This window comes from Vipera berus (genome assembly GCF_964194415.1).
Source record: "Vipera berus genome assembly, chromosome: 2".
Classification (NCBI taxonomy): Eukaryota; Metazoa; Chordata; class Lepidosauria; order Squamata; family Viperidae; genus Vipera; species Vipera berus.
This window is the reverse complement of record NC_138203.1, coordinates 127584898-127599815: the sequence shown is the minus strand read 5'-3', so window position 1 is coordinate 127599815 and position 14918 is coordinate 127584898. Positions and strand designations below refer to the sequence as shown.

Sequence of the window (14918 nt, the reverse complement as noted above, 5' to 3'; positions counted from 1 at the left end):
TCCCACATCTTTTGTAGGGACGGCTAAGGCCCGAACAGATCCCTATTCCCACCAGGCTGTGCACAGATCCTGCCTTTGGTCTTCGCTGTGCACTTTTAACTGGGATTTAAAATCCCCTGTACTGGGTAGGCACAATTTTCCAAGGCAGGTCAATTAGACCCTAACCACCCATCTGGCAAATTGAGTAAAGATTCTCTCTGGAAATAAGAGCAAAACGACTGGGCTGGGTATTATTATTATTATTATTATTATTATTATTATTATTATTATTATTATTATTATTATTATTATTATTATTATTATTATTATTATTATTATTATTATTATTATTATTATTATTATTCCTTTCTTTAAAAAAACAAAGTATGCACCCAGATTTGATAGCCAGTGAATTAGGGTGGAGGGGAGGGAGTGGGTCTTGCCAAGAGTAGCTTACATGCAAAGATCACGAAATGTTCCCTTCCTCAAGGGGGGGGGGATGAAAAACTGTGGGAAATGTTCCTCAGAGACAGCACAGATCTTCCTACACATGTTTGAACATTTCAAGGGGCTACTCGATGATGATGATGAAGAAGAAGAATGAATTATTATGAATTATATTCATGTTTGCATCAGAAACTTCCAATGCTTCCAAAAAATTTTGTTTTCCTTTCACATTTTAATTTTATATACATATACACATACATATATGTACATACATACATACATATATCCATATCCATATGTCCATATTTACAATCCCATCAAAGCTCACAAGCAACAGAAACTTTCTTCATAAATTTTGCTAAAATGGAACGGGATTTTGGTTTAGATTATAAACCCAATTACTGTGATTGGTAAAGCACTTTTTTGTTTTTTGGCTTAGTGCCACATGTATGATCCCACCCAATTGTGGCCTAGTCATCAAACCATATTTAAATAGACAAGGTTTGGGTAATATAAGCATCAGCGAGGCTGAAGGGAAATGGGATTTGGACAGAAAATATATATTTAGTATGAACTGGGAAAGAAAGCAGGCTATATCATGTCTCTTATTATTTGATCTTTTTTCCCAGGGATATTTTTTCATTTGGATAAATGACTTCTAATTAATTTTAAAATGTTATTTGGGCACATTTATGTCTAGTTTTCCTTCAAATAGCTCAAACTATTTTATCCACTCAGCTTGCTAAAGCCGGTTAGAGCATTCCCTATCTGAACTATCAAAGAATATCAAACTACCCCAACAATCTCATCAGCTCTTTATTTTACGTCATTTGCTCTGCCTCTCCTACAAAGCACGTCATATGGGTGAAAATAAGTTTAGGTCTATAAATAAATCCAATTATTTACCTTAAGTTAAAATGCTTTTGCATATATCTATTTATTTGCTGTTTAAAATTTACAGGAACATTCATATCAGACTGGCATTATTTTATATAATGCCTAATTTTCTCTTTCTTTCTTTCTTTCTCTTTCTTTCTTTCTTTCTTTCTTTCTTTCTTTCTTTCTTTCTTTCTCTCTCTCTCTCTCTCTCTCTCTCTCTCTCTCTCTCTCTCTCTCTCTCTCTCTCTCTCTCTCTCTTCTTTCTCTTTCTTTCTTTCTTTCTTTCTTGGCATCTTCAGGGGAGTTTTGAAATATAAATATTTAATGACAAGAGCATTCTTGAATTTACTATAAAAAGTCACCCAGGTCAGAACAAGGAATAGCTACTTCAAAAACAAACTCGCATTTAGCAAATGGGTTCCAAAGTTCGAAACGGGAAGACGCAAAGACACAAAATTTAGCTCTGCCCGCGGATTTTGTAATAATGTTAAAATATCACCGAATTTCTTCTTAAAAGCAAACGCCTCACTTTAGCCATTCGTTGAAATTTACCCTTGAGTGGGGTGGGGAGGGAAACCTAACATTCCTTATCTATAGGCTAAGTTTTTATTACCAGAAACCGTCTTTTACACGGCATTCTAGAGAGTTTAGTTTGTTGTTGTTGTTGTTATTGTTAGGAAGGGTATTAAGTATTTAGTCCAAAACTTTTGACAAGTGCTTTAAAAAAAAGAAGAAGAAGAAGAAGCTCAGAGGAACGGATTTGATTGTCCACCGAGCGCAGAGCCTTCCCAACAGCCAAAAAGCTTCGTCCGTTTCGAGCTTCGGCGCATTCGAACCCTCGCGGCACAAGTGAAATTCTCCGCCTTTGAAGAGAAAACTTCCGTTCTTATTTCTTATTTCCCCCCCGGATAGCCGGACCTGAGCAATCACTTAGGCGCAGAGCATTAGCGATCGCAGCGGACTTTGAAGGGACCAGCCAGTCTTGGTTTTTCCCTTGTTTATTTATTTATTTATTTATTTATTTATTTATTTATTTATTTATTTATTTATTTATTTATTTATTTATTTATTTAAAAAAAACACTGTAGCCATCGCTCTGATAAAAGAACCATGAACGGGACAAGTGATCGTAGAGAGGTGCATCTGCGCAATGGGCTCGTCGTCAGATGGACACAGCAGGCATTGGGGCCTTCCCCGAAGCATTCGTGTAATATCCTTCCTCCTCAAGTTTATCTACCCCGTGCCCTTTTCTGTTTCCTCTTGGCCTCTCCAATCAATTGTTCAACGGCCTCATCGAATCACCAGGATTTAAAATAATTTTTTTAGATGTCCTTAAAAGCCTGTCTGGCTGGGAGTTCCAAAAACGCTTTTTTTCAAAAAAAGCAACTGGACTTCTGTTGTTGTTGTTTTCTCCGTTGATGACTTTTCGCTTTTCATCGAAAAGCCTTTCAAGGGGGAAAAAAACAAAGAAAGAAAGTCCAGTTGCCTTTTGGGGGAAAAAACACCTTTGGGACAACCATGATCTGGATGACTGAGAATCTCCATAGACGTTTGTTTGTCTGGCTGGGCAAACGCAACTGACTTATTCAGGTTTTCTCAGAGGTAAACTCAGGAAAGTATAAGTAGGATATTCCACTGGAATTATCCTATACAGTTTCTCAGAAAAGCATGCATTTCATAGAAGTAGACTTCATTGAGTTAAATAGACTTTTTTTTTCAAATAAGTGAGAATAAGATTGTAGTTAACGTAATACAGTTGCACAGTTTCTTTCCTGGTTATTGGAACTGCAGTAGGATTCTGGAGCAGAGTTACCATAACATACTAAGCCAAGGTTGGCTTAACCATGTTTACTGAATAAGCCACGTTAAATGGGTCCACGCACCTATAAGCCACAAATAAGTTCACTGTGTTTTAATTTAATATTTCACTCTCAGATTCAAATGTTATATTGGGTTTGGGTCCTTGGTTTGGGTTTGAGATCAATTTCAGGCTGATTAGTTATTGCCCAGGGGAATAACTTCAAATAATGAAATTGCTTCTATGAGTTCAAAGCCTCACAGAAGAGGTTGTCTCACTGTCTCTCCGAATGATTTACTATTTGGTTCTGCCCCCTTCCTTTGCTTAATTTGTGTAGTGTGTGTGTCTGAATGGAGTCTGATGCTGGTACGTTCAAGAATTCCCTCCAAATTGCTTACCTCCACAAAATGAAGCATTCTTGCATGAGTTACTCCACTGGTTTTGCCATTTTCCCACAAAGAGACACATTTAAAACAAGGAACAAAGAATAATTACTATATTATTTTATTCTATCTACTATTACTACCTTACTATACAAGCCAAAGACTGGAACTGCAAAGTGCATTTAAATTTTAAGAAGATGCCCAGAACTTGCCCTAATCAAGACCCACTATCAGCATCAACGTTTTGTCCTAAAACATTACAAAAAGTCAATAGCCTCAGAGCAGTGTGTGTGAACATATACCAGCTCCTTCACAACAGTACAAAAGGGGGATGAAAGTCACATTTTTGTGGTGAATATGGTCTCTGAAGGCTCTGCCCTCTTTTTCTCACCAGCTAGCTACTTAAGACAACATCAATGTTAACAATGACAATCTGGCCTGCACAAATTCAGGAAACCACTAGATGGCAGTAAAGTGGTAGAGCTTTCACTGTCACTTAGTGGTGGTTCAGAGAGTTGCAGTTCAGAACTGTCAACCCTGGCATAATTCTTAGACACTATGGTTGTTTCTTGTCTTGGGGTTAGGGACAATGGGCATTGTAGTACTACATATCTGGGGAGATATTAATTCATAGAAAAGTAGACTTATTGCATTTGTTATTACACTTTCTATTACTGTAATACTATGGCTCTTAAGGGGGAGAAACTGCAGAAAAATAGGGATAAGTGAAGGAAAGATGTTGATATTTGCAAAGAAACAAAAAAAAACCTTAATTCTACAATGGCAAAAACTTGCTAAATAAAGTTGAATTCTTTAACAACTGCAATCTGTGTTACAGCAATTATAATTTTGATTTACAGTAATCTTAGGCTCAGCCCTAAAATATTACAGACAAGTAAAAAGAAGGGCATGCCTTCTGAATAATCGTGATCAGAATTCATTTGACATTAGAAACAATTTTTTACAGATAGAAATTTCCCATTTGACTCTAAAAAACTAATGAGGAACTCAGGTCTTCCAGGTAACCATGTAACGTATCTTTCATGCTATCTCTTCAAGACATGTTATTAAAAGTGAGGATATTTGTTTATTATAGAATTGAGGGACCATAAATGATTGTGAAATAAGAATTATGTGGATTTTACCTTGACCATGAGCTTATTAACTGAATTCACTCATCGCTCTAAACTACAGACTAATATTTGTTTCATAACTATCATTGTCTAGATTGACATAAAACCCTAACTTTAGAAAACCTAAAAAACAAGATCACTTTACAATTTATACAATACATTAAGTTTCTCTTTATTATATGGTGATAAAGAATATTGTTCAGTGACAACTTTGGAGAACTACTGGGAGAGCATTGCCAACTGATCAGAAAAAGTGTAGCATTGCTCCTATGCCTTTAAGTATAGCATCTGATTCCTCTAATATGAGTAAGAACATGCCAAAGCCTCCATCTACAAATAGCAGACTCATACAGTCGTGGAGATGAAAAAGACAATCAAGATTAGTTAGCGCAATTTCTAGCTTTATGCAGGAAATTGAGCACAGTCATTTTATTTATTTATTTGAGTTGTTTGCTGCCCATCTCACTCCAGCATGTCAATTGTCCAGCTTCTGCTTGAAATCATCCAGCAAAAAGCAACCCGTTGCTTTCTTCAGAAATTTGTTCCACTGCTAAGATGCTTTTACGGTTGGAAAAACCTATTTAGGCTTTACCTGGAGCAGTGGTGCAAAAAAAAAATAATAATAAATCACTGGCAACCTTGCATTGCAATAGAGTCCACAGATTTGCCATAGACGTTTCAAGCATTTCAAGAGCTGAGCTTTTTGCAGTAAAGGACGATACGTTGCCTGCAGATTGTCTATCCCTGATGTAATTGCTAGAGACACATACAAGTTATGAGGCTAGAAAAGAAATGATGACAGTCCAGTTCCAAAATCCAAAACAGTCTCTCACTAACTAGATTGTTTACCCCATTTGGAGTTTCCTAGCTGGCAGGTCGAAGATGGATTTATGGAAAATAAACACTTTCCCCTCTTTCTCCTATCTGAGTACAGCATAAGCTATTCTGTCTCTCCTTATCGCTCCTATGTTGATGAGTAGCTTCTCTTTGACAGGCCCATCTTCTGCTGCCAGGCCTGGAGGATGAAGACTGAAGAGGCCCCCTCTTGTCTGCAGCAAGCCATGCCAGTTCTGGGCTATGGTAAGTTCCTAGTTTGGGGAAAATGTGTAAAGCTCCAAAGAAAAGAGTGTTACTTGAGAGTAAGATTGTACAGAGTGTATGCCAGGGGTCTTCAAACTTGGCTCTTTTGTGACTTGTGAACTTCAACTCCCAGAATTCCTCAGCCAGCATGCCTGGCTGAGGAATTCTGGGAGTTGAAGTCCACAAGTCATAAAAAGGCCAAGTTTGAAGACTCCTGGCATACACTCTGTACAGTCCCCAAGCCCCTGTTGATTACATGCTAATGTGTCCAACTTTAGCATGATTTGGGGGAACTCGGATTTAGCTCCTTATTTTCTATATATCTCTATATTCTACTCAAATTATGTCAATCCAGTTTACACTGCTCCCAGTGATAGTTGAGAATGGAACTCTATATTTTCTATTTTTTGTGTAACACATTGAATAGGCTATGGCAGAGGTCCCCAACCTTGGCAACTTTAAGACTTGTGGACTTCAGCTCCCAGAATTCCTCAGCCAGCCAAGCTGGCAAGCTGGCTGAGGAATTCTGGGAGCTGAAGTCCACAAGTCTTAAAGTTGCCAAGGTTGGAGACCCCTGGGCTAAGGAATTAATGAGATAAAGAATTACAATTTGTATAACACATTAAGCCTGGTTAACTTTAACCATGGTTATTTGTTAGTTTGAAATGATGATTAATTCAACTGTTTATGGTTTAATATCTGGTACAACTGCCCAGAATAGGTAAATTCAGTACCTAAGTTGTGTGAATGCTACCAATGTGGCTTAACAGAGCAATATTATATGAAAGACTTATAACTCTTACGTATGCCATATCACCTTCTTAGAGTGGAATAGCTTTGCTGTCCTCAAATGAAATAGAGGAGATCCCATCTCCAAGGCTGAAATTCATACCAACTGGCTTTTGGTGTCCCAGCTCCAAGTCTTTTGCTTTAGGAATGGAGTGAAGGGAACCTATAACTTGTATTTCACTTCAAGGGGCAAAATATCTACAGCTGATCTGTTCTTTCTCTGCATCCCGACATGAGTCGATGCCAGGTTAGTCAAACCAGAGAACAAACTGTGACTTCATCTTTCCCACAACAACAAATATGAAAAAGCAGAGAAATTTAAGCCAGAGGCTAATCTCCATAAAAATAACTTTTCATGTCGGTGAGAAGTTTAACATTTTCACATTAGTCAAGGAACTATTAATAAAGTAGACAGAAAGCTGGATATAAAGACCCAAAAATAATGAATAAGTCAAACACTTTTAAATCCCAAAAGCTCTTTGCTGGACAAAAAGATAGATTTTGGTTTAAACGAAGAGTATTATTTGTTCGTTAATTGCTTATTTACACAAAGTTCCATACTGTCCAGTGTTTTGACATTGAGTTGCTTACCAAATCTAAGTAATTATGGTTCAATTAAGGATAAAAGTATAGAAGATACTAATAAGCTAGCAAAAAAAATAACAATCTCAATCATTCACCCCCATGTCATCACTTCTTTAGAAAAACGATATTTCATCCTTCTCAATAACTCCTCCTCAAAAGCCATGTTTTCACTGCCCTTCAGAACAGTAACAGAGATGAGGCCATCTTTATCTCTGGAGATAAGCTGCTCCAGAGACAAGTGTCAAAATCATCAAGAAGATTCACCCTGGGGTCCCTGATGTTGACATTCCTTCAGCATGGCAAGCTGGAATAAGGTGGGATTCAAATATGTGAACAACCGGTTCTCTGTGTGGATGCCACTTCCGGAAGTCCATTCTGGGCCTGGGCAACAAAAAATTAGCTACCGGTTCTGCCGAACTGGTGTGAGTTGGCTGGATCTCAACACTGCCCTTTATCCTGGATCTCACTAGGTGGGTAGATTCTACATAGAATAGCCAATTTTGCAAATACCTTGATCCTAAGCCCCTGGAAGCTAATTGGCAATTTGTACTGGGGCTGCTGTACTCCAGACCAGCTGAAGCTTCTTGTTGATCTTCAATGACGATCCCATGCAGAACAAATTGCAGCAGTCCATACATGAGGTGACAAGGCTATGAATGACCCTCAGACTGTACGTGTAAGGAGGAGGATAGCACTATGGTTCTATGCAGGGTAGCAGAACCCTTTCAAAAGTTAAGCATAGATTATATCCAAAATTATTTCCAGAGCCACTCATTTTTGCCAGTGATAAAGTCTTGTTTCTCCCTCCAATGGACTGCAATGCATTGTCCACCACCTTCAAATCTTACAAGCCACCCAAATATCTTGCTTATACAAGTTAATGCCACCAAGTACTCCATAGTCATCAACTAGAGTTATCAAGGCTTGAACCCAGGTAGAAAATAATAACTTCATCAAGAATATTCTGCCGTTGCAGTCCTGCTACTTTCTCAATAACCTTCCCTAAAACTACCGGGCAACAGCTGATCAGAATAATTAGGTCAAGTGATGGCTTTTGGAGGAGAGGACATACCACTTTCTCTTTCAAAATAGGTAGCATAACCTCCATACCAAAGAACGCAGTGATAGCCATCCACATCCATTCTCCTATCACTTTCCTGGAAGCTTTCACTAACCAGTTTGGTATCTAGTTAATGAATCCAATGCAATGATGGTGGAGGGATCCAATACAATGATGGTGGAGCCAAAGTGCCCTCTTTCTCAGGAATCCACAGGCTCAAACCAATCTAGATGACATCACAAGATAATGACTCTGTCATGACAATTGGAGCTGCCTAGCCAGCATGCAATTCTATGTAAGGGTGAGTGTATCTTACAGAGATCTCATAAGCTCTTCCCATTTTTCTACTAACAACTACATTTCAAGTATGAAAGGGAGAATATTTTTTCTCGTTCAAGCCTTCCATTCTGGAATTCTCTTCCTACCTTCAAAAAATAAAATTCTTCTTCTAATTGTGCTTACCTCTGGGAGACTTCATGTATGCATCCATGTGAAGTGGTTTATCATTGTCTTTTTCCAGATCCCCCCCCCCAACTTTCCAGTCCCTCCTACTTTCTCACTGTTTGCTTCATATATATTTATACACTGTAATAGCATATATTATTATCCTTTTGAACTTGAGTTTATTATTAACCACTTCAATGTTACTCCATTTTAACCAGAGGGAAAACCCAAATTATTGCACCAAATAAATAGTAAGGCATCTAAAGTCCTAAAATTATGCATAAATAAGCTTTATCCTCGACTTACGACCACAATTGAACCCAAAATTTATATTGTTAAGAGAGAATTTGTTAAGTGAGTTTTGCCCCATTTTACAACATTTCTTGCCACAGCTGTTAAGTGAATCACTGCAGCTGATAAGTTAGTAACACGGTTGTTAAGTGAATCTGGCTTCCTCATTGACTTTGCTTGTCAGAAGGTTGCAAAAGGTGATCACATGACCTTGGGACACAGCAAGTATGAATCAGTGGCCAAGCATCTGAATTTTGATCATGTGATTATGGGGATGCTGTAAAGGTTGCATTTGTGAAAAAGGGTCATAAGACACTTTTTATAGTGCCGTTGTACCTTTGAGCGGTCACTAAATGAATTGTTGTAAGTCGAGGACTACCTATGTTGAAAAAGCAAAATACAGAGAAGAAGAGACCTCTATAATTGAAAATCAAAAAATACCACACTGCTGGTTTGTTATGTTGTTTGTAGGGGGGTTTTTTCAATTAAAAGGCACAAAGATAATAGTAACAGTAAATCATTGAAACAATTATGTAAATTATTAAGTTATTAATATTATTAATATCCAATTTATGTTAGATAGGGGTTTCCAAAGCCGTACACAAATATTCTGATTGATTTACGTAGCTCTATTTTTAGGCTTTTGTATAAATACTCATATTGTTAGGAAATAAGAGGACTAGAGTCTTTAAGCAAAATATTAATTGAATTTTGGAGCCTGTTATTGATGAGCATCCTCCATCTCATTCATATGTGAATATACACATGGACTTTTATGAATCCAGGGAAGGAATCTTGCCCCATACTATGTTATATCTATAGTATATTAGTGTACTGTGTAGGATACAGTTGGAAGACAGCAGCTATCAAGAAGAGACAGAATAGATGGCAGGTGAGGTGCACCAAAGGATTATTTTTACGTTGCACGGAAGATCATGCAAATGCATTGTCCTTGCCAAAGTGAGCCAATTTGGTCAAGAACTAAACTGTGTTATTACAATGGAGATCAGGCATGGCTTTCAACTACGTGGAAATTACCGGAGAAATATTTCTGAAGTTTCCCTGCTCAAAGAAAACAGCTATAATAAATTATTTTCTGTAAATTAGCCTCCATCTACAGTAGGCTCCAAATTAGCCTCCATCTACAGTAGGCTCCTACAGTAGGCGAGAAAGAAGGTAGCATTGTTGCTTGTTTTAAGAACTGTGTAAAAATATCTTTTGTTCTCCAATCATTCCTGATCCTTAAAGGATAAGGAACTCTTTCCTTTTTGACATATAGCGCCTTTGCACAGCAAATTGTATTTTAGAGTAAGTAGATCTGGTCAGGCTGAGTCTGTGCTTTATTCAATGGGGTTTACCCCCAGATAAATCTGTATAGGATCACAGTCTGCACAACACTCCTGGCTTGCCTCTGTAAGCACTGAGGAGGTCTGGGGAAAAATATATCCCACTCAGTAACTCTCAAATAAACAATCTGGAAGCAAATAATATGTAGAAGGGAGTACAGAGACCATTGAAATGGTATCTCTGGGACAATTATGCCAGAGAGTTTCCACTTACGCAGCAAACCTCGGCATTTTGCTGTTAAATAAACAGGAATAACACCGCACAAGAGAGGATTATTTTCACAAAGCCCAAACCATCTCCATTTCTTTATGACTTTTAATTTCAGTCTGAGTGTAGGCATGATCAGGCTGTGGATGTGGGGAGAAAAAACAGAACTTAGTTAGAAGAAAAAGCCTTGCTCCCAGCCATTACCATCTCCCTTTGCCCTCATTGTGTGTCTCTGTGTGTATTAAATCTGCCAAACTCTGCAAGAGAAATATGTAGCAGTTACAATATCGGTGAAAGTGAAGCTCCAAGGAATTGCAAGGCTGATTCTGATAAAACCTTTGTTATTTAGTTATGCTCGCTACTGCTTGGTTCACTTACTCTGAATTAGTTCAGATGAAAAAAAATAGGTTTTTGCGTATATGAAGAAATCAGAGAGCATGATTGTCATGCCAAAGAGGACAGGGGTCTCCTACCTTTAATAACCAGGTAGAGAAGGAAAGTTTGAAAGGTGCTGTTTCTCCTGAGAATTATACCTTATCCATAGCAATAACTCTGCCACGATGTCCCGGCCACTCTTGATGCCTCTCCCTTTCAAAGAAAAGGCTTTTATGATGAACGTAGCAACTGGGGACTTGCCTCTCTTGTTTCAGGAAAGCACATGGCAATAACGAGATTTGCTATTCTTTGGATAAAGCCTACAGGGTACACAATGTATTGCTTTTATTTTGTGGGGGTAGATTAACCAAGCTTTCCTCAATGTGCTATCCTTCAAATGCTTTGGGAGACGAAATCTTGGCCTTCTGATGTCATGATATGCTGGCTAGGAATTCTGGGAGCTGTAACCATCAACACATCAGATCAGGCAAGACTTGCTCTGGCTCACCTACCACAATCTTATGTAATCCATCTCCCTCAAGTATGTATCGTGGTCCCAAATTTCTGAAATGTCTAAGATTACACAATCCTTGCTAAGCAATAACAATGGAAATGTTCAGACACGCTTGGAGGTTTGAACTAAAGCTAGCAATTGGCAGCCAAAGGGACAGTACCGCAACATAAACAAACTTGGCTTTAAGTCTAATTTTTCACTGTGCAGGGGGGGGGGAAAGATTGGAGCATTCTTGCTGCACGTTTCCCTTGCCAGTAATTACCATCAAAGACAACAAAAGGTTTCATTTATTCAAGCAGCCCATACAGAAGCTAACAGCAGAATATGCTTATTCGTGTAGTACAAACACAATCAAAAACAAATGAGAGTTGCAATGATGTGTGGCAAGGAAAATGTTCCAAGTCAGATTCAGACATATTTTTTCTTCAGAATGCTCAATCCCATTTTGTATCCCCTTTATTGCTTCCTTGCCTCCCCATAATCATAATTCTTACCCATTGAACACCCTTAGTCTTCATAAGACTGATAGGAAGAATTTCTTTCTTATGGTTCCCTTCCCCTAATACTTTCCCCCTATGAATACTCTATTAAATGTTGCTTTCCTCTAAACTTGCCCATTCCTCTTCTTCTAATAATGCCCTTTTCATTACCATTATGTTGATGATAATATACACAAATGTTGAAATAAAAGATTCGGGGGGGGGTATGATTGCTGTCCCATATATATGTAACAGAGTGAATTCCACCAAAGTCAGCAAATCTTATTTCTAAAAAGATATAGACATATAAAATAGATCAGAAATTGCACCTTTAAGGTTGAAGGTGTATATTTAGAATTCCGGAAGTTGTTTCTTATGTTGCAGTGAAAGGCAATCCAATGAAATATTCAACTAAAATACCTTCACATTTAGAATTAAAGAATATATTAAAAGCCTATCAAATTTTTTCAGATGCCTTCTCATGCCAGTAATCCAAATGCTAATGGATGGAGAAGATGTCTCTAATTCTTTTTTCACTGGGGCTAATCATTGATAATGTGCCTGCTGAATGTCTCCCTTAGATTAACATATATGCTTAATATGCTTAAACCAGATATTTGCACAGTAAAGTATTTCCCTCTTTGATGGGTTCCCACCTCTTTTTTATTTGATTGGAGTTCTGATCAGTAGTAATAAGCAATTAAATAAGTAATTTGTACTTGTTTTTGTGGTCATGGAGCTAAAAATTGAACTCTTTCCTCTTTACTAAATACCCTTATATCCCCCTATCTGCTTCCTTTTTGGATTAAGACAAATTAAATATTAAGTGAAACACACCTCCTGGTTCTTTTATCCTTACCTTTCTTTAAAAATAAAAAGTAAGCTCTTTCAAGACAATCATACCTGTCACCCAGTAATGCTCGAGGTGTGACTTGTAACCCAATAATTCATGTCTAACTTGGTATAGCTAAGGCTGAATAAAGACCTATACTGTGCACTGTTGATGTAAGTCTTGTCAGCCAGGTTGGCAACCCATTCAGTTTTAATTTAGAACTTTTTTCAGCAAGGAAAAGTTAGGCTGATAGATTTTTCCCATATAAGTCCTGGCTGCAAAGTATTTTTTCCCTAAGACAACTCTGCATATACAATGAGTACTCCTACTACTAAAGTATTTTCAATATATTAAAATTAGTATTGGTATGCACATTGTACTAAGCCTTGGTTTGTTTTGATTAGACTTGAATGACTTGAATGAATAAACTACTGTAATTGTGTAAAGCTGAAGGTTGAAACTGACCATCAAGAATTAGCACATGAGCAAAAGGGAAGGGAGGCAAACTAATCATCTGATTAATTTCCCTTTCCATGCTAAGCTATATTGTACTTCTCTTAAAATTATTCAATTTGTACTAAGGCAATTTTTTTCTTAGGTAAACTGATATAGTAGTCCTTTGATATCAGTCTAGATATTTTCCTACCTATGAATTACCATTTACATTATGCAAATGTTCTCTTCTCTGTCTGTGATGCATTTCCTCTCTTTTGGAGATGGGACATGCAAGGGACTATCTCAGTGGGAAAAATCACTTTTATTCCTGCTCTGAGTATGGAGGTGCTTGAAACCTTTTCTATATATTTACTTATATACAGTATATACATACATACAGGGATTTTTTTTCTCATAGAACGCTCAGAACGGAGTTCCGGCACCTTTTTTGGATGGAACCTTGTAGGGTAGGCAAGGCAGGTTGTATGATGTGTGAGTTCCGGCACCTTTTTCTTTTACAAAAAAAGCACTGCACACATACCTATATATTACGGTTAATAGCAGCCCAACTCACTGGAATGACTATAGGAAGCCTACAGCCAAGAGTGCCAGTTTGGTGTAGTGGTTATGGTGCTGGCCCAGAAACCAGAGACTGTGAGTTCTAGTTCCACTTTAGGCGTGGCAGCCAGCTGGTTGACTTTGGGCCAGTCCCACTCTCTCAGCCCAACCCACCTCACAGGTTTGCTGTTGTGGGGAAAATGGGAGAAGGAAGAAGCATTAGGTATGTTAACTGCCTTGAGTTACCTATAAAGTAATAAAAGCTGAATAAAAATTGAATTTATATATATATATATATATATATATATATATATATATATATATATATATATATATATATATATATATATACACAGTACACACACACACACACACACACACACACACAGGATAAAACTCCATCGCCAAAATAGCTGCGTTTATAAAAAATAAATATCCAATAATATAGCACATGTCTGGAGTTGAAAAATAATTCCATTTCTAGTCAGTAGAATTGTTACTAAACAATCCAGACAGCAGGGCTTGTGTAATCTCCTACCCAAAATACCATGGAATTTGTAGCTCCTTAATGCCTTACAAAAAGCCAATAGGGTCAAGGTCAGAGGTCTTCAAACTTGGCCCTTTTATGACTTGTGGACTTCAACTCCCAGAATTCCTCAGCTAGGCATGCCTGGCTGAGGAATTCTGGGAGTTGAAGTCCACAAGTCATAAAAGGGCCAAGTTTGAAGACCCCTGGTCAAGGTCATCCAAATCTCTGGGGACATGGTGATCCACACGGCAAGCATAATGAAAGGTAAGGCATGGTTTCTATATCCCACAAGACAGCATGCGCCTCATAGTCAGGACCTGGAATGGCTTTGGTGGGACAAGCAAGGCAATCAGAGATAGATACTCCTACAAGTAACTTGGTCCCCAGCCAAAGAGAGCTTTATAGGACATGAGCAGCACTTTGAATTGTATTTGGAATCCCCCTGGGAGCTAGTGCAGCTTCCAGAATTAGTGGAGCTGGCAGATACCCTCAGGGAAAGAGTCCCACAAAAAACCTGATCCTGTGCCATTAAGGGCTTTAAAGCTAATAACCAACACCTTCGATCACACCTGGAAAGAAACTGGGAACCTGTACAATGTATCCAGCAGTGCTATAATATGGGTGAAACATAGGGTACCCAAAACTGTGTGTCACCAATTTCTGGATGGTCTTTGAGGGCACTCCTACATGCAGTGCATTATGGTTTACCCAACTGGGAAATGACCAAGGCCTGAGTAACGGTGAGCATGGTTTCTCAGTCCAGGAATGGTCCAG

At 38.1% G+C, this 14918-nt stretch overlaps 1 protein-coding gene across 1 annotated transcript in view; it reads left to right on the top strand.

Moving 5' to 3' along the window:
* Window positions 1–5641: 5641 nt before the first annotated feature.
* The window catches only part of LOC308661503 (LIM homeobox transcription factor 1-alpha-like), a gene marked incomplete at its 5' end in the record, with an annotated part of 90446 nt that continues 81169 nt past the window's right edge, over window positions 5642–14918 (top strand). Inside the window, one exon of the mRNA XM_081316450.1 lies at window positions 5642–5699. Coding sequence (XP_081172576.1) covers window positions 5642–5699 — 58 coding nt within the window. The remainder of the gene's footprint in view (window positions 5700–14918) is intronic.